Source organism: Pipistrellus hanaki (genome assembly GCF_964339955.1).
Source record: "Pipistrellus hanaki genome assembly, chromosome: 1".
Classification (NCBI taxonomy): domain Eukaryota; kingdom Metazoa; phylum Chordata; class Mammalia; order Chiroptera; family Vespertilionidae; genus Pipistrellus; species Pipistrellus hanaki.
In genome coordinates this window covers 19,250,897-19,267,604 of record NC_140503.1, presented here as the reverse complement: position 1 = coordinate 19,267,604, position 16,708 = coordinate 19,250,897, and the positions used below count along the sequence as shown (strand labels likewise).

The following is a 16,708-nucleotide window of genomic DNA, read 5'->3' as shown; positions in this document are numbered from 1 at the left end:
GGAGCGCCCGCGGTCGCGACGAGCCGGAAAAGGCCGAGCGGAGCCCGAGGCCGGAAGGGGCAGCTCGCCCGCCCCGAGCGGTCGTGGGAGCTCTGGCCGGAAGGGCGGGCTGGCAACGCGGACGCGGGGAGGATTACTGCGTGCTTTGGGCAGGTTTTTGTTTGTTTGTTTGTTGTTGTTGTTGTTTTTTAAGTCCAGGGCTGTGAGGACAAACAAAACCTGGAGAAGATTCAGGAAGACCGGGCCGGAAATCGTAGTATCCATAGAGACGTTATCGGAAGTCGGGGTTGCTAGGAGGCCAGGGCGCGTTGGCTAATCTGCGCCATGGCTCAAGTCCCAGAAGATTATGATTCTGGGCCGGGTGAAGATGAAGACCTGGAGACTGAGATACCACCAAAACCTAAGCCTCCTAAAACGGATGAAGATGCCGAACCAGACATCCCGGCCGAGACACACCCAAAGCCACTTGGAGAGATTCACCAAGAGCCGCAGCCAGAGGCAGAGGAAGAGAATTTGAAAGACCAGACGCCAGAAAGTGCTGAGGATGTACACCCACAACGAAAACCAGCCAGGATAGGAGAGGAAGAGATTCGCAAGGAGTCAGAGATAGATCTTTCAAAGGAGACTGAGGTAGGGATTTCCCAAGAGGTAATATTGGAGACATCCAGAGAGATGAGAAGAGAGCTTTTCAAGGGTTTAGAGGTCCCTACGGATGAAAAACAGGAGGAGCCAGACCTAAAGCCACCAGAGGAGACCAAACCAGAAGTTACAGAAGGTGTATTCATAGAGCCAGCTCAAGAAACAAATCTAGAGCTCCCAAAGGAAACCGAGTCTGAGGTTCCAAGAGCCACAATCAGTGGAACAAGATTAGATTTACTAGAGGAGACCAAAGTAGGGGTTCCAGAGGAATTGCTTAAGGAGCAAAATGAAGAACCTTCAGAACAGATCAAACCTGAATTTCCAAGTAAGAAACCAAGAAAAGTAATTGAAGATAGAGATCTACGGTACCCAGAGATGACCGCTCCAGAATTTCCAGAAGAGACACAAAGAAAGTTATTTGAGGAGAAAAGCACAGAGCCATCTGAGCTGACCAAACTGGAGTTTACAGGAGAGAAACCAACAGAGTCTACTGAGGAGGCAGGTCTGGAGCCTCCAGGAGAGGCCAAATCAGAGGTTCCAGAGGAAATACGAAGAAAGTCAACAGAGGAGAAAGAGATAGAGCCATCTGAGCCAACTACACTAGAGTTTCCAAGGGAGAAACCAAGAGAGTCCGGTGAGGAGGCAGGTCTAGAACTTCCACAAGAGACTAAGACAGAGGTTGTAGAGGATATAGGAAGAAAACCACCTGAGGAAAAAGGGACAGAGCAGACTAAACCAGAGTTTCCAGGCGAGAAATCAATTGAGTCTACTGAGGAGACACAAGGAAAGTTAACTGAGGGGGAGGTTCCAGAGCCACCAAAAGAGATAAAATCAGAGTTTCCTGAGGAAAAATCAAGAACACTAATTGCGAAAACAGGTCTAGAGTCAACAGAAAAGACCAAACCAGAAATTCAAGAGAGGACAAGAAGGAATTCAACTATGGAGAAAGTTCTAAAATCACCAGAAGATATTGAACCAACAGTTATAAAAACTAAGCAAAGAAAATCAATTGAGACAGGACTAGCACCACCTAGGAAGTCCAAATCAGATGATATACTGAGAGAGTCAACTGAAAAGGAAGGTCTAGAGCCTCCAGAACAGTCTTCATCATGGATTCTAAAGGAAGAACCAGGGACCCAAAGTAAATCAAGTCCTCAGTTGTCACTAAAAATAAGTCCTCAGTTGTCACTAAAAATGAGCAAATCAGAGATTCAAAAGAAGACACAAAAAGAGCCAACTAAGGATAAAGATGTAGAGTTACCAGATAAAGCAAAACAGTTATTTGGACGAGAGAGACATGAAAAATTAAACAAGGAAGATAGGCTAGAACAAATCAAATTTAAGCATTTTGCATATGAAGACAAGCTGTTGGATCCCAACTATAAAATAAAGTCATTAGTAAAGGGAACTAAAAGAATTACTAAACAGCTAGGCTCTTTCATAGTAACAGAAGTAGAGACAATAAATATAGATGATGATTTTTCAAAAGAACACCCAATACAGTATGAGCATACTGATACCAGTAAGGATTTAGATGAGTCCGAGTTTCTGAGGGATTTAAGAGAGTCATGGAGTGAAAAAGCTGTAGATTTGCCCCCAGAGTTGGAGGATGATTTGCCCCCACAGTTGGCCGAGCAAAATGAAAGGCCTGAGCTACAATTTGAACATCTTAACTGGAGCCCAGAAAAAGTTGCAGAGTGGATTAGCGAGTTAGGCTTCCCTCAATACAAGGTATACAAAAATAACATTTTTCGAAATCATATTCTCATCTGTCTACCTCTTATTCCTCTATTTTACCCGAGCTCTTGCTTTTGCCTTACTAGAAGGATTATAGAAATGTCCTGGACCAAGGTAGTGGTAACTTGGATTTTAATTTGGGTCTTCCCAATGATGTATATTTTGGGACAGGAAGTGAGAGTCACACTTGTATGTGTTTTTTATTTATTTATCACAGTTTATGTCTCTGCAATCCTTGAATAAAGACTAAGAAATTTATATAGGCCTCTTTTCATAGGAAATTGTATTTTTTAATAGACTTTATTCAAGGTAGACTTTTTTGGTTCTTTGTGAAGTTATTTTAGCTCCCTAACTTGAACTTGTATTATTAATCTTAAGTATTCCTAACATTTTATATCATGAGCACCTAGCAGTACTAATTTAAATAGCCAATTAATCAAAATTAGGTTTTTTTTAAAATCAATCTTTATTGTTCATATTATTACAAAGGTTCCTCATTTCTTCCCCCTTCCACCAGGTTCCCACCCCACCCTCCACCCCTTCCCCAACCCCCATTGTCCTCATCCATATCAAAATTAGTTTTATTTAAAAGATAGAGTGAGTCCTCATTTCATTGATGCCAACTATGTTCTTGGGCTACCACAAAACAAGATGTGGAATCTTATGTAACCCTGTAACTTAATGTAATTGAGGCATGAAAGGTTGTATCATGCCCCCCCCAAAAAATTAAGGGGCAATATGAAATTTTGTCAAAAATTTAGATGAAAAATATGTGTGATTATTAGAATTATTACTAAATTTACACTTAAAATTTTCTCAGTACATAAAGGGAGACAAACATGATTTATTCCCTCCCTTCCTTACCTTCTTCTCTCCTTTTTTCCTCCCTTTCTACCTTCCTACTTTTCCTTTCTCCCTTCTCGATTTCTCTCTCTCCTTTTACCGTCCCCCCTCTTTCCCTCCCTCCTGCCCTCTCTTTCTTCATCCCTTCATTCTTTCCATTTGTTGTACTTTTTTTTTTTTTCAGTTAAACCATATCTTATTATTATTTAATTGAAATTTTAATCCAGAGATTATATTCAATGGATATTCATATGTTTATCTGTCATTTGTATTTCTTCTTTACAATTTACATGACATTTAATAGTACAAACCAGGATGATATTTAGAAATAGAAGTCATTCTTTGCTTATTAACTTTTTATAGTTCTATCATTCATAATTTGATGAAAATCATTTTTTTTTTAATATATTTTATTGATTTTTTTTTTTTTTTTTGCCCCCCACCCTCCCTCCCACACATTCCCTCCCTCCCCAGAGTTTTGTGTCCATTGGTTATACTTATATGCATGTATAAAAGTCCTTCGGTTGATCTATTATCTCCCCCAGATCTTCCTCCCCTCCCCGCTGTAATTTGACAGTCTACTTGTTGATTTACTGTCTCTATATCTATCTTTTGGTTCATCAGTTTATAATGCTCTTTGTTATCCACAAATGAGTGAGGTCATGTGGTGTTTCTCTTTCATTGATTGGCTTATTTCACTCAGCATGATGTTCTCCAGTTCCATCCAGTTTGCTGCAAATGATGAGAATTCCTTATTTTTTATGGCCGCATAGTATTCCATTGTGTAGATGTACCAAAGTTTTTGGATCCAATCATCTGCTGACGGACACTTAGGCTGTTTCCAAATTCTGGCTATTGTAGATTGTGCTGCTATGAACATAGGGGTGCATATATCCTTTCTGATTGGTGTTTCTAGTTTCTTGGGATATATTCCTAGAAGTGGGATTACTGGGTCAAATGGGAGTTCCATTTTCAGTTTTTTGAGGAAACTCCACACTGTTCTCCACAGTGGTTGCACCAGTCTACATTCCCACCAGCAGTGCACGAGGGTTCCTTTTTCTCCGCAACCTCGCCAACACTTGTCGTTTGTTGATTTGTTGATGTTGGCCATTCTGACAGGTGTGAGATGGTACCGCATTGTTGTTTTGATTTGCATCTCTCGGACAATTAGTGACTTTGAGCATGTTTTCATGTGCCTTTTGGCCTTCCTTCTGTCTTCTTTTGAAAATGTTCTATTTAGGTCCATTGCCCATTTTTTAATTGGATTATTTATCTTCCTTTTATTTAGTTGTATAAGCTGTTTGTAGATGTTGGAGATTAAACCTTTATCAGTGGTATCATTTGCAAATATGTTCTCCCACACTGTGGGCTTTCTTGTTGTTTTGTTGATGGTTTCTTTTGCTGTAAAAAAGCTTTTTATTTTGATGTAGTCCCATTTGTTTATTTTCTCTTTAGCTTCCATTGCCCTAGGGGTAGTATCAGTGAAGAAGTTCTTTTGGCATACGTCTGAGATTTTGCTGCCTGTGGATGCTTCTAGTATTTTTATGGTTTCCCGTCTGATGTTTAAGTCCTGTATCCATTTTGAGTTTATTTTTGTGAATGGTGTAAGTTGGTGATCTAGTTTCATTCTTTTGCATGTGTCTGTCCAATTTTCCCAACACCATTTATTGAAGAAACTGTCTTGACTCCATTGTATATTCGTGCCTCCTTTGTCAAATATTAGTTGAGCATAGTGATTTGGGTTGATATCTGGGTTCTCAATTCGATTCCATTGATCTATATGTCTGTTCTTGTGCCAGTACCAGGCTGTTTTGAGAACAGTGGCTTTGTAATATAGTTTGAAGTCTGGTATTGAGATCCCTCCTACTTTACTCTTCTTTCTCAGGATTGCTGTGGCTATTCGGGGTCTTTTATTGTTCCAAATGAACTTTTGGAGAGTTCTTTCTAGGTCGGTGAAATATGTCATTGGTATTTTAATGGGGAGTGCATTGAACCTATAGATTGCTTTAGGAAGTATGGACATTTTGATGATGTTGATCCTACCAATCCATGAACATGGTATGTTCTTCCATCTCCTTACATCTTCCTCTATCTCTTTTTTCAGTGTCGTGTAGTTTTCCCCATATAGGTCCTTTACTTCCTTAGTTAAAGTTATTCCTAGGTATCTTAATTTTTTTGGTGCGATGGTAAATGGAATTGCTTTTTTAGTCTCTGTTTCTGCAGTTTCTCTGTTGGTGTATAGAAAAGCCATGGATTTCTTGGCATTAATTTTGTATCCTGCTACATTACCAAATTCATTTATTAAGTCAATTAGTTTTTTAATGGAGTCTTTTGGGTTTTTTATGTACAATATCATGTCATCGGCAAATAAGGATAACTTTACTTCTTCTTTTCCAATTTGGATGCCTTTTATTTCCTCCTCTTGTCTAATTGCAATGGCTAGTACTTCCAGTACTATGTCAAACAGGAGTGGCGAGAGTGGGCATCCCTGTCTTGTTCCTGTTCTTAGAGGGAATGGTTTTAGTTTTTGCCCATTGAGTATAATGTTGGCTGTGGGTTTATCATATATAGCTTTTATTATGTTGAGGTATGATCCTTGTACTCCCACCTTGTTAAGAGTTTTTATCAGAAAAGGGTGTTGGATTTTATCGAATGCTTTTTCTGCATCAATTGATATGACTATATGATTTTTATCTTTTAATTTGTTTATGTGATGTATCACGTTTATTGATTTGCGGATATTGTACCATCCTTGCATTCCTGGAATAAATCCTACTTGGTCGTGGTGTATGATCTTTGTGATGCTCTTCTGGAGTCGATTTGCCAGAATTTTGTTGAGGATTTTAGCATCTATGTTCATGAGGGATATTGGTCTGTAATTCTCTTTCATTGAGTTGTCTTTATCTGGTTTTGGTATTAGGGTGATGCTGGCTTCATAGAAGGAATTTGGAAGTGTTCCTTCCTCTTGGATTTTTTGGAATAGTCTGAGGAGGATAGTTTTTAGTTCTTCCTTGAATGTTTGGTAAAACTCTCCTGTGAAGCCATCTGGCCCTGGGCTTTTGTTTGCTGGAAGCTTTTTGATGACTGTTTCAATTTCTTCCCAAGTCACTGGTTTATTGAGATTTTTAGATTCTTCCTGATTGAGTTTTGGAAGATTATATTTTTCTAGGAATATGTCCATTTCCTCCAGGTTGTTCAGTTTGTTGGAGTAGAGTTGTTCATAGTATTTTGTAACAATCCGTTGTATTTCGGTGGGTCTGTTGTTATTTCACCTCTTTCATTTCTGATTTTGTTTATTTGGGTCCTCTCTCTTTGTTTCTTGGTTAGTCTGGCTAGAGGTCCATCTATCTTGTTTATCCTTTCAAAGAACCAGCTCTTGGTTTTGTTGATCTTATGTATTGTTTCTTTGGTCTCTATGTCGTTTATCTGTGCTCTGATTTTTGTTATTTCCTTCCTTCTACTTACACTGGGCTTTTCTTGTTGCTCTTTTTCTAACTCTTTGAGTTGTAGAGTTAGATCATTTGTTACACTTTTTTCTAGTTTTTTGCAATAGGCTTGTAAGGATATGAACTTCCCTCTCAAAACTGCTTTTGCTGTGTCCCATAGATTTTGGATTGTTGTGTTTTCATTGTCATTTGTTTCCAGGATGTTTTTAATTTCTTCCTTGATTTCTCTGGTAACCCAGTCCTTGTTTAATAGCATGCTGTTTAGTCTCCATGTGTTTGATTTCTTTGGATTATTTTTATTGTAGTTAATTACCAGTTTTATGCCATTATGGTCTGAGAAGATGCTTGATATGATTTCTATCTTCTTGAATTTGAAGAGACTTTGCCTATGTCCCAAAATGTGGTCTATCTTTGAGAATGTCCCATGTGCATTTGAGAAGAATGTATATTCTGTGGCTTTGGGGTGGAATGTTCTGAAGATGTCAATTAATTCCATCTGGTCTAGTGAGTGTTGTACATTTTTTGAGTGATGTTCTCATTGTACTGACAGGAGTGTTTTACCACAAACTTCATCAGTGGCCGAAAACTCATCCATGTAAACTGCTCAAACCTCCCTCAGATAGGGATAACAGATTTTGAAGACATGAAGGTGAGTTGTATATCAAGTTTCCCCATAGAGCACTGTTAACAATGCTACTGTCTATTTTCCAACCAACCTCCTTTTCTCCTTCCCCTGGCCTCCTATTTCTGTGAGTAGTAGTATTATACTCCCAGTCCCCAGGCTCACAGTGTTTCTTCTTCTCTCTCCTTGGATCACCACAAAGATCCCATGAACTGTCAGTTCCTCCTATAGCATCTGTTTTTCTCCATTCCCATTTGTTAAGCCCTTTATTTCCTTATAACTAAAATATTCCTGCTTTCAGCCTCTGTCTGTAGGCCCTTTGGATTCAAAGGCACTACTTTTAACTCTCACCTTCCAACCATTTATATACTACTCAGAAACCTTCTTTGGATCCCCTCTGCCTACAATATAGACTCAACTCCTTAGTTTAGGATTTGAGGTTCTCCACAAGTTTTCTCCAACCACCATTCTCTTCCTACCACTCTTCCACATGAATCTTCTGCTCCAGCCTCACAGGTCTAACTCACACCTTCCCAAACCTGGCTTTTGCATTCCTCCCTCTGCAGCTTTCCCAGTTCCCTTTTCCCCTGTTAGACTAATAAGAATCTTAATCATCCTTAAGACCCTGCTCAATTTTCATTTTCCCAAGAAGTCTTTCCTAACCTTCCCAGGTCATAGTAACCTCTCCTCTCAAGCTACACATTTTATGTCTCTGACATCCATTTGGCACTTCCATAACACCATATGTTGCTGCTTTGCTACCTAACTTGAAAAACAACTTACATTCACCTCTCTGGTGAATTTCCCAAAATCTTTCTAGCACCAGGCTATGATCATGCTTCTTTGCATAACAGTACCCTTTATTTATAGTGCTTGATAGTTTACAAAGCCTCACACACATAATATCATTTATGTCCTTTCCTTTAATATTCCCCAACATACACATGGTTTCATTCAGTAAATATTGCCTGTAAAAGGTTCTGCCTTGGTAATTCTCCAACTCAGATAGTCTTAGAAATCAGGTGAGATTAAAAAAAAAAAAAAAAGATTCCTAGGCTCCACACTCCAGAGATTTTCTTTTTTCTTTTTTTTAAATACAGTTGGTAATTTTATTTTATTTTAATATATTTCATTGATTTTTACAGAGAGGAAGAGAAAAAGATAGAGAGTTAGAAACATCAATGAGAGAGAGAGACATCGATCAGCTGCCTCTTTCACATCCCCCACTGGGGATGTGCCCGCAACCAAAGTACATACCCTTGACCAGAATCAAACCCGGGACCTTTCAGTCTGCAAGCCTACGCTTTATATCCACTGAGCCAAACCGGTTTCGGCAAGATTTTGATTCTTTACATCTAAGGTAAAACCTGGAATCTGTTCCCTATGTGACTTTTGATCAGGCCTTAGAACCATATAATTCCATCAGTCACATGATTTAGAAAATAAGAAAATTATACTTAATACCTAACCCATTTTTCAACAAGATATAAAGAAATCCTTTAAATTATTAAACACATAATTCTAACTGAACATTTAATCTCTTGAATTCTATTAATAACTATCCTCTCTAAGTGCTTACTGTGTGTTGGGCACCATATATATAGTATTATATCACTTATTCCCATTTTATATAAGAGAAAACTGAGGCTCAGAAGAGTGAAGCAACTTGCACAAGATAGTAAATTTAAGAGCCAGGATTCAAATCTATTTTGTGTGACTTCCCAATCCATACTCTACTTAAACTACAATCTAAATGAGAAATTTTATAACCTGAATCTCATGTTCATAACGTAGAAAAGGACCACTTATGACAAATTGGTATTTCCTACCATGCCCTCACATAGCTACCAAGAGCTACCATATACATCCTATTATTTTTTATGTTTAAAGATGTGACTGCGTTTATGATCTCTAATTCCTACTTATGTTTATAGTATACTAAATTTTATAAATAAAAGTAAAGAACAAAATTATCAAAATAGTAACTTGTAATCCAAATTCCTGAAACATTTAAGTACCAAAAATTTTGCTTTTTATCATGAAACTAGAGGCCTGGTGCATGGATTCTTGCAAGCGTGGGGTCCCTCAGCCTGGCCTGTGCCCTCTCGTAATCCAGGACCCCTTGACTGCCAGTTTTGGCCCGATCCCTGTAGGCTGAAACCAGCAGTCTGACATCCCCAAGGGATGTAGTAGTGTGCAAAACGACAGGCAGCCAGGGAGGAGCCCAAGACCCGAGGGTACCATGCCACTCCCACTCATCCTGTCCCCACTGCGCCTGCTGCCACCGCAGCTCAGTAGCACTGCCACTCACGCAGCTGCAGCGATGCTTGCCAGCCATGAGCCCAGCATCTGGCACCTATTGGTCAGCTGAGCTGTGCTCCAACTATAGGAGTGCACTGACCACCAGGGGGCAGCTCCTGCATTGAGTGTCTGCCCCCTGGTGGCCAGTGCACATCATAGCAACAGGTCAAACAGTCATACGGTCTTCACTTGTTCAGTTGACTGGTCACTTAGGGTTTTCTATATATAGAAAGTTTATTTAAGAGTCTGCTGATTCATTTTGCCTCCTTGACATTCTGATTCCAAAAGCACAATATCAACATGCAATGTTGAAAATTCCAATTGTGTTTTTTCTGGTCTTATAAGAAATAAGAGGTCTTTAAAATCTTCTGAAATCCTTGAGTAAGTGATGAAACCAGTCATCTATTCTTAATATCCCAAGAAGTTTGAATAAGCAAACTTCGGAATATTCATTATTAAAGTCACCAGACAAATGTGGCTGCTCCTTGACGTCACTAGAGTAACATGAAGATCAAGACATTCAAAGATATTTTAGATAAGCATTGCTTGACACTTGGGTCCACATAGAAAAGTTAATTATACACTCTGACACAGGCAACTTTTTAGAGATCATCCCTGAACTTAGTTATGCCATAGTTCCCTTCCTTATAGATATTCTAAGCATATTTTATCCCACTGTTGTAATTATAGTACCAAGTACATCCACAATGCCCAAGCAATGAAGTTTTCTTTTTCATGCTCTCTCTCCCACTCATGGGCTTTGGGAGAGGTGGGGGAGTGAGGGAAGAGCAGGTTGCTTGAGAGTACAGAATGCTGAACATGCTGCTAAGAAATGGAACCACATTTGAGCTATGTGCCACATTCACAAGCCTTACAGTTCATTTATAGCCGGTTTTTAATCTCTTCAACTTCCTTAATTTTGCAATTTCTCATGCTTCACCTGCAGAAATAACTCATCTTTCCCTTTTCCCTTCCTACAACACACTTGGATGACAGAGAAAAGGTAAATGTGTAGAGAAGACTTTACTAACTACAGACTTTATTAAGATTTCTGCAATTTTCCCACTGCTGTCCTTTTGTGTTGTTCTACAACCCAATCAGGAATACCACCTTGCATTTAGCTGTCATGCATCCTTGGTCTCCTCCAATGGGTAAGGGCTTCTTGATCCATCTTTGTCTTACATGATCTTGACACTTTAAAGAGTAGTTGTCAGGCATTTTAGTTTGTCCCATGTTTCCCATGCTTTGGGGGGAAGACTATGACAAATCAATAAATATCACAGAAGAGCCCTTCTCATCTCATAAGTTCAGGCAGTACATGACATCAACACAACTCATTATTGGAGATGTTTATCTTGATCACTGAGTTCAGGTGGTATCTGCCAAGTTTCTTCACTGTAAAGTTACTGTGTTTCCCTCTCATATTCTGTTTATTAGAAGTGAGTTACTGAATCCAGCCCACACTCAAAGAGAAGGGAACTAAGCTCCACTTCCTGAAGGGAAGAGTATCAAAGAGTTTATGGACATAGAGTAAAACTACCAATGTAATAAATATATTGGAGGAGACAGTTTGAGGTTGTGGCAATATCCTGTTTCTCCTTCAAGTTGTACTTAGCATTCATCAATGGCTCTTGCCTGCAGCAGTTATTACGATGTTGTTCTAATGATTATTTTCTATTTCCCTCATTCCTTTCATGTTTTCTAAAAATATATTTTTATTGATATCAGAGAGAAAGGGAGAGGGAGAAAGATATAAACATCAGTGATCAGAATCATTGATCAGCTGCCTCCTGCACGCCCTCTACTGGGTAGCAAGCCAGCAACTCCAACCACAATCCAATCGGGGACCCTTCAGTCCACAGGCCAACACACTATCCACTGAGCCAAACCAGCTAGAGCCCTTCCATGTTTAATTGGAATTCTTCTCAGGGAACTCTTCTGTAAGTCCTGCTCGGTAGCTCAGCTGGTTAGAGCATTGTCCTGAAACGCCAAGGTTGTGGTTTTGTTCCTGGTCAGGGCACATACAAGAAGCAATCCATGAATGCATAAACAAGTGGGATAACAAATCAATGTTCCTCTCTCCCTCCCTCTCTCTCTCTCTTTCTCTCTTTCATCTCTCTTTCTCTCTTTCCCCTCCCCTCTCTCTCTCTCTCCAATAAGTAAAAATTTAAATAAAAAAAGAACTCTCTCCAATGCTTAATTGTCCCTTCTGTCCCTTTTTGGGACTCTTTCACATTGGCTTCTGTGTCCTTTTGCATGCTCCCCTATTTTTACTTGCATTTTTTGGTACTTTTTGGCACTATGAGTTCATACTGATTAATATTTATGACTCTAGTCCGGTACCACAAGGTTTATTCCAGCCTTCCAGCCTTCTTATTCCCTATTTCCCTTTGATTTTTATAACTTCTTTCTCTGACAGTGAGAAGCTGGCTCCCCTTATCTGTAAATATGTATCCCTATGAGAAACACATTTATCAGATAGAGTACAGTGTTGTGTGCAGTGGATTTGTTCTTAGCTTTACACTACATAGACAAAGCAATGTTTTTCAGAGTCATCTTCTTTTTTTCCTACCTCCTTAAATGACATTTTGTCTTACTTTGTAATACAGTTAGATTCATTTGATTCATATATGCCATCAGGGTTACCACAACATCCTGGCTTCTTAAAAACTTGCATAGCCCTAGCCAGTTTGGCTCAGGGAATAAAGTGTCAGCCTGTGGACTGAAGCGTCCTGGGTTTGATATGAGCCCTGGATTGCAGGCTCGATCCCCAGGAGAGAGCATGCAGGAGGCAGTGGACCCATGGTTCTCTCTCATCATTGATGTTTCCCTCTCTCTCCCCCCACCCCCGCCATTCCTTTCTGTGTAAAATCAATAAAAATATGCTTTAAAAAATTTTTGCATAAAGTCACTTTTCATGGTATACAGTTTGACAAATACATAGGATCATGTATCCAGAACAATTCTATCTCCCTAATATTTTCCATATACCCTCTGAGGTCAGCCCATCCCTCCTGTCCCTGGCAACCACTAATCTGGTTTTTGTCCCTTTAGTTTTGAATTTTCGAGGATGTCACATAAATGGAATCAAATAGTATGTAGCCTTTGACTTAAGCGTCTTTCCTTTAGCAAAATGTATTTAATTGATCCACATTGTTATATGTATCAACAAGCTGATTTTAAGGAAACTATACACCTTTTTTAATAATGGTGCTATAGATGATTCATGTTTGAATCACAACAATTATGTCTTTAGGTTTAATTAAGATAACTCACAGGGGCCTAGCTGGTTTGCGCAGTGGTTGGAGTGTTGGCCCAGGGGCTGAAGACTGGATCCCTTGCCCCAATTGGGGCATGTATGAGAGGCAACCAATCAATGTGTCTTTTATATATCGTTGTTTCACTCTTTTTGTCTCTTCCCCCTCCCTTCTATTCTCTCTAAAAAATCAGTGGAGAAAATATCCTCAGGTGAGGTTTAACAACAACAACAACAATAAATAAATCATTGGTTTCAATTAAGCAAGTGAGCGCTGCTACTATAAAATAACTAAGCAGTATCTAATAAATTGATAATGATGAAGCAAAACTATCAGTGGTTTACAAATAAACCAAAACTAGCATCCTTTGAAAACCATGATCAACACACATAGAAATAATTAGAATCTTCTTGAAAACTAAGGTGATACAAATACCAACTTGAGACCATGTGAAGTAGGTGCTCTGCAAGCATTGAGTATGGGCCCCGTTCCTAGAATATGGAATTAAGAATCCTTGGAAAATTCTAATATTAATCTTCCTGAATACCTAGTTTTAATAATCCTTTCTAACTCAAATTACTAGTAAATTGCTCTAATTCTTAGGCAAAAATAAAGTCTATTGTTTGTTATTAATCAAAATTAAAGAAAGAACTCTGTTTTAAATTAAGTTTGGAGCCCTCATGGTCCATCAGTACACCTCAGATATACTTTAAGAATCACTGAATTAGAGGGATGATCAGATTATACTTATTGATTCCACATATAATCAATTGGCTTTACAACACACTTTATTTCTACATTAGAATATTAAACAATACTGGACCCTCGTGGCCTACAGTAGGCCCAATTCTGTAAACTTCAGTGAATTTGTGAAATAACTCCTTCTGGTATTCAAAAGGGACATTCAAAAGGAGAGTCAGGATGTGGTGCTGACCAAGCAAGGTGCTCAATGTAGCATATCAGTTATAAATAACAATTCTTAAAAGCCACCTGTAGTAATTTGGATTTGAACTCTTAGGAATCCCTTGCTACAGACCTAATTAGTAATCCCACTGGAAATGCAAGGCAACTCTCTTTTACCCACAAACCATCTCTGGAGTGTAAACAAAACCAATTCAAGTTAAGATTTGAGAAGAAAGTTGCCTTTCCTAGCTGCAATATATGGCTAATGGGCAGTCTAGTATCAGGTTTAGAATTGTCTGTGACATAAGTTTTATAGTCTTATAACTATGGCCAGTGTTTTTAAACTAAACAACAACAACAACAAAGAAATAAAAAATCCATTCCACATACTCCTTTGGCTGTGTTCCAACAGCAATTTCATGGGCGACAGTCTCATCCAGATGCAGAATATAAATTCAAATATCAGTGTTAGTAATAGACCTGTGATTAAAATTAGAAAATGCAGTGGCAGCTTGACCGAGGCTAGTAAGTGGCATGGTGCTCAGTGAAAATGAATTATGTTTTAGAAACACTAAAAATTATGGCAAAAGATGTATTAAAAGACTTTACAAGTATGGGTACTAATAAAACAGCTGGTACTCAATGTCTGCTTTTAGTGTTTAAGATTTACTTTTAGTCAAAAATATTGAATAACTATTTTCAGAATAATTTTTTTTTTTAGTTGCAGATTAACTGAGCTCCCTATAGACAAGTTATTTATTAACCTTCCTAGAGACAGGGCTTTTAATCTGAACATATTATTTACTCAGATGGTTGGTCAGATTGCTCAAAAGAAAATAAATGAACCCATCCGTGGCCATCGGATGCAAGGTCCTAGAAACACCTTTAAATAGGACTTTTAAAAAGAGAAATCAGCCGAGACCGGTTTGGCTCAATGGATAGAGCGTCGGCTTGGGGACTGAAGGTTCCCGAATTTGATTCCGGTCAAGGGCATGTACCTTGGTTACGGCCATATCCCCAATGGGGGGTGTGCAAGAGGCAGCTGATCAATGACTCTCTCTCATCGATGTTTCTAACTCTCTATCTCTCTCCCTTCCTTTCTGTACAAAAATCAAAAAAATATATTAAGAAAAAAGAGAGAGAGAGAGAGAGAGAGAGAGAGAGAGAGAGAGAGAGAGAGAGAGAGAGAGAGAGAAATCATGTTATGTGTCTCAAGATCTTTGTGTTGATAAGGCCAGGCTACTAAGCCTTTTCATTACTTAATTTTCCCATAGAAATAGTTTAGAAGGTTAGCATTCAAAAGGCCTATGATTATAAGTAGAACTGCTTTGATATAGTTGTATTTTCGGGTTAGTCCCATTAAAAAATTATCCTTGTATTTCAGGTAATTTCTCGGCACACACGGGAGCTACTGGGATTTGAAGAACCATTATTTCAACGCTCCATCCGTCTTCCATATAGGGACAATATTGGCTTATTTTTAGAACAAAAAGGTCATTCTGGGGAAAAATCTGATTCCTTGACCTATTCTGAATTTGTGCAAACAGCAGGATTACAAGATTATGAGCCACAAATAACCGTCCCTGAGGAGTATTAGGCATTCTATTACACTGAGCCCCAGAGAAAACCATTCCACTTAGCTTGAAAGATCAAACTAAATTACTTGGTGGAAGAAGTGTGGTCTTTTTGGGTTTTCTTTTTCTCCTCCTCATTAAGGATCAGAGTAGAACTCCTGGCACTATTCCTAGTTCTGTCACCAACTCACAGCACATTCCTGTATTTCTGTTTCAATTTAGCATGTCATTAAAACAAAGATAGTGCCCTGTCCCGGTAGGTCAGTTGGTTAAACTCAAGCATAGCCCCAATACACCAGGGTTATCGGTTAAACTCAAGCATAGCCCCAGCCAGGGTTCATACAAGAATCAATCAATGAATGCCTAAACATATTCATGTCCTTCTGCACCTCCCCCATCCACTTCCTCTCTAAAAAATAAAATAAAATAAAATAAAAATCAATTAAAAAGAAAAGAAAGAATTTTGCCCCAGCTGGCATGGTTCCCTGGTTGAACATGGACCCATGAATCAAGAGGTCATGGTTCAATTCCCGGTCAGGACACATGCCCCAGGTTACAGGATCAACCCCCAGTAGGGGGAATGCAGGAGGCAGTCGATCAGTGACTCTCCCTCATCATTGATGTTTCTCTCCCTTGCCTTTCCTCTCTGAAATCAATAAAAAATGTATTTTTTAAAAAGAAAATTGTATTATTAAATGAGTATTAAATCAGACTGTGATGCGTATCAGGCAAGCTGCTAAAGAGATTGAAAAGACAAAGAAATCTCATTCTTTTATATAGCCAGGCACACATTGCATACATGTTAACTGTATCTCACATCTCCATGTCAAACAGGAAGTTATTACTTGGAGCCAGGCAGTAGGCTGAACTCCCACAGATTCAGGGAGACCAGGTGCTTACATTTCAGAGGTGGCTCCAAGGCCCCTCAGAAAATCAGTCCTGGGATATAAAACTGTCAGAAGGCTTATTCAGCTTTTTAAAATATTTATATACATCTCAAAAACAGAGAAAAGGGATATATGTTACAATTTTTCTAAAGAAAATAAGAAAAAGGAAAGGGGAAGCTCTTTCCCTTTCAGCATCAGAGAAATATTTTTTAAAACCTCTTAGATTTGCATTTATCCTTACAAACAGCATGGCTATGGAAGCACCCTTATGAATTAGGGGCTGAGGTTTGTTTAAAGGCTCTTTTATGTGGTACCTGCTAGACCTTTATAAAATGAAATTCAGGGCAGAGTCTACCCATGACTGGACTGCTCAAAAGAAATTACAAAATACTTTGCCACTTGAATAGCTCTAGTTCCTCTCTACTTTTATAGATTTAACTGCTCTTTCCCCCCCAGTTTCACTTCTTACTCCTAAAAACCACTAAAGGGACACCATAAT

General features: G+C 38.8%; 1 protein-coding gene across 1 annotated transcript; it reads left to right on the top strand.

The window, feature by feature from the left end:
• The first annotated feature begins 98 nt into the window (after window positions 1–98).
• On the top strand, window positions 99–15,994 carry SAMD15 (sterile alpha motif domain containing 15). The gene is made up of 3 exons (XM_084891558.1): window positions 99–2,370; window positions 7,216–7,314; window positions 15,133–15,994. The coding sequence occupies exons 1-3, from the start codon at window positions 325–327 to the stop codon at window positions 15,343–15,345; spliced, it is 2,358 nt and encodes a 785-aa protein (XP_084747684.1). The 5' UTR covers window positions 99–324; the 3' UTR covers window positions 15,346–15,994.
• Window positions 15,995–16,708: the final 714 nt, after the last annotated feature.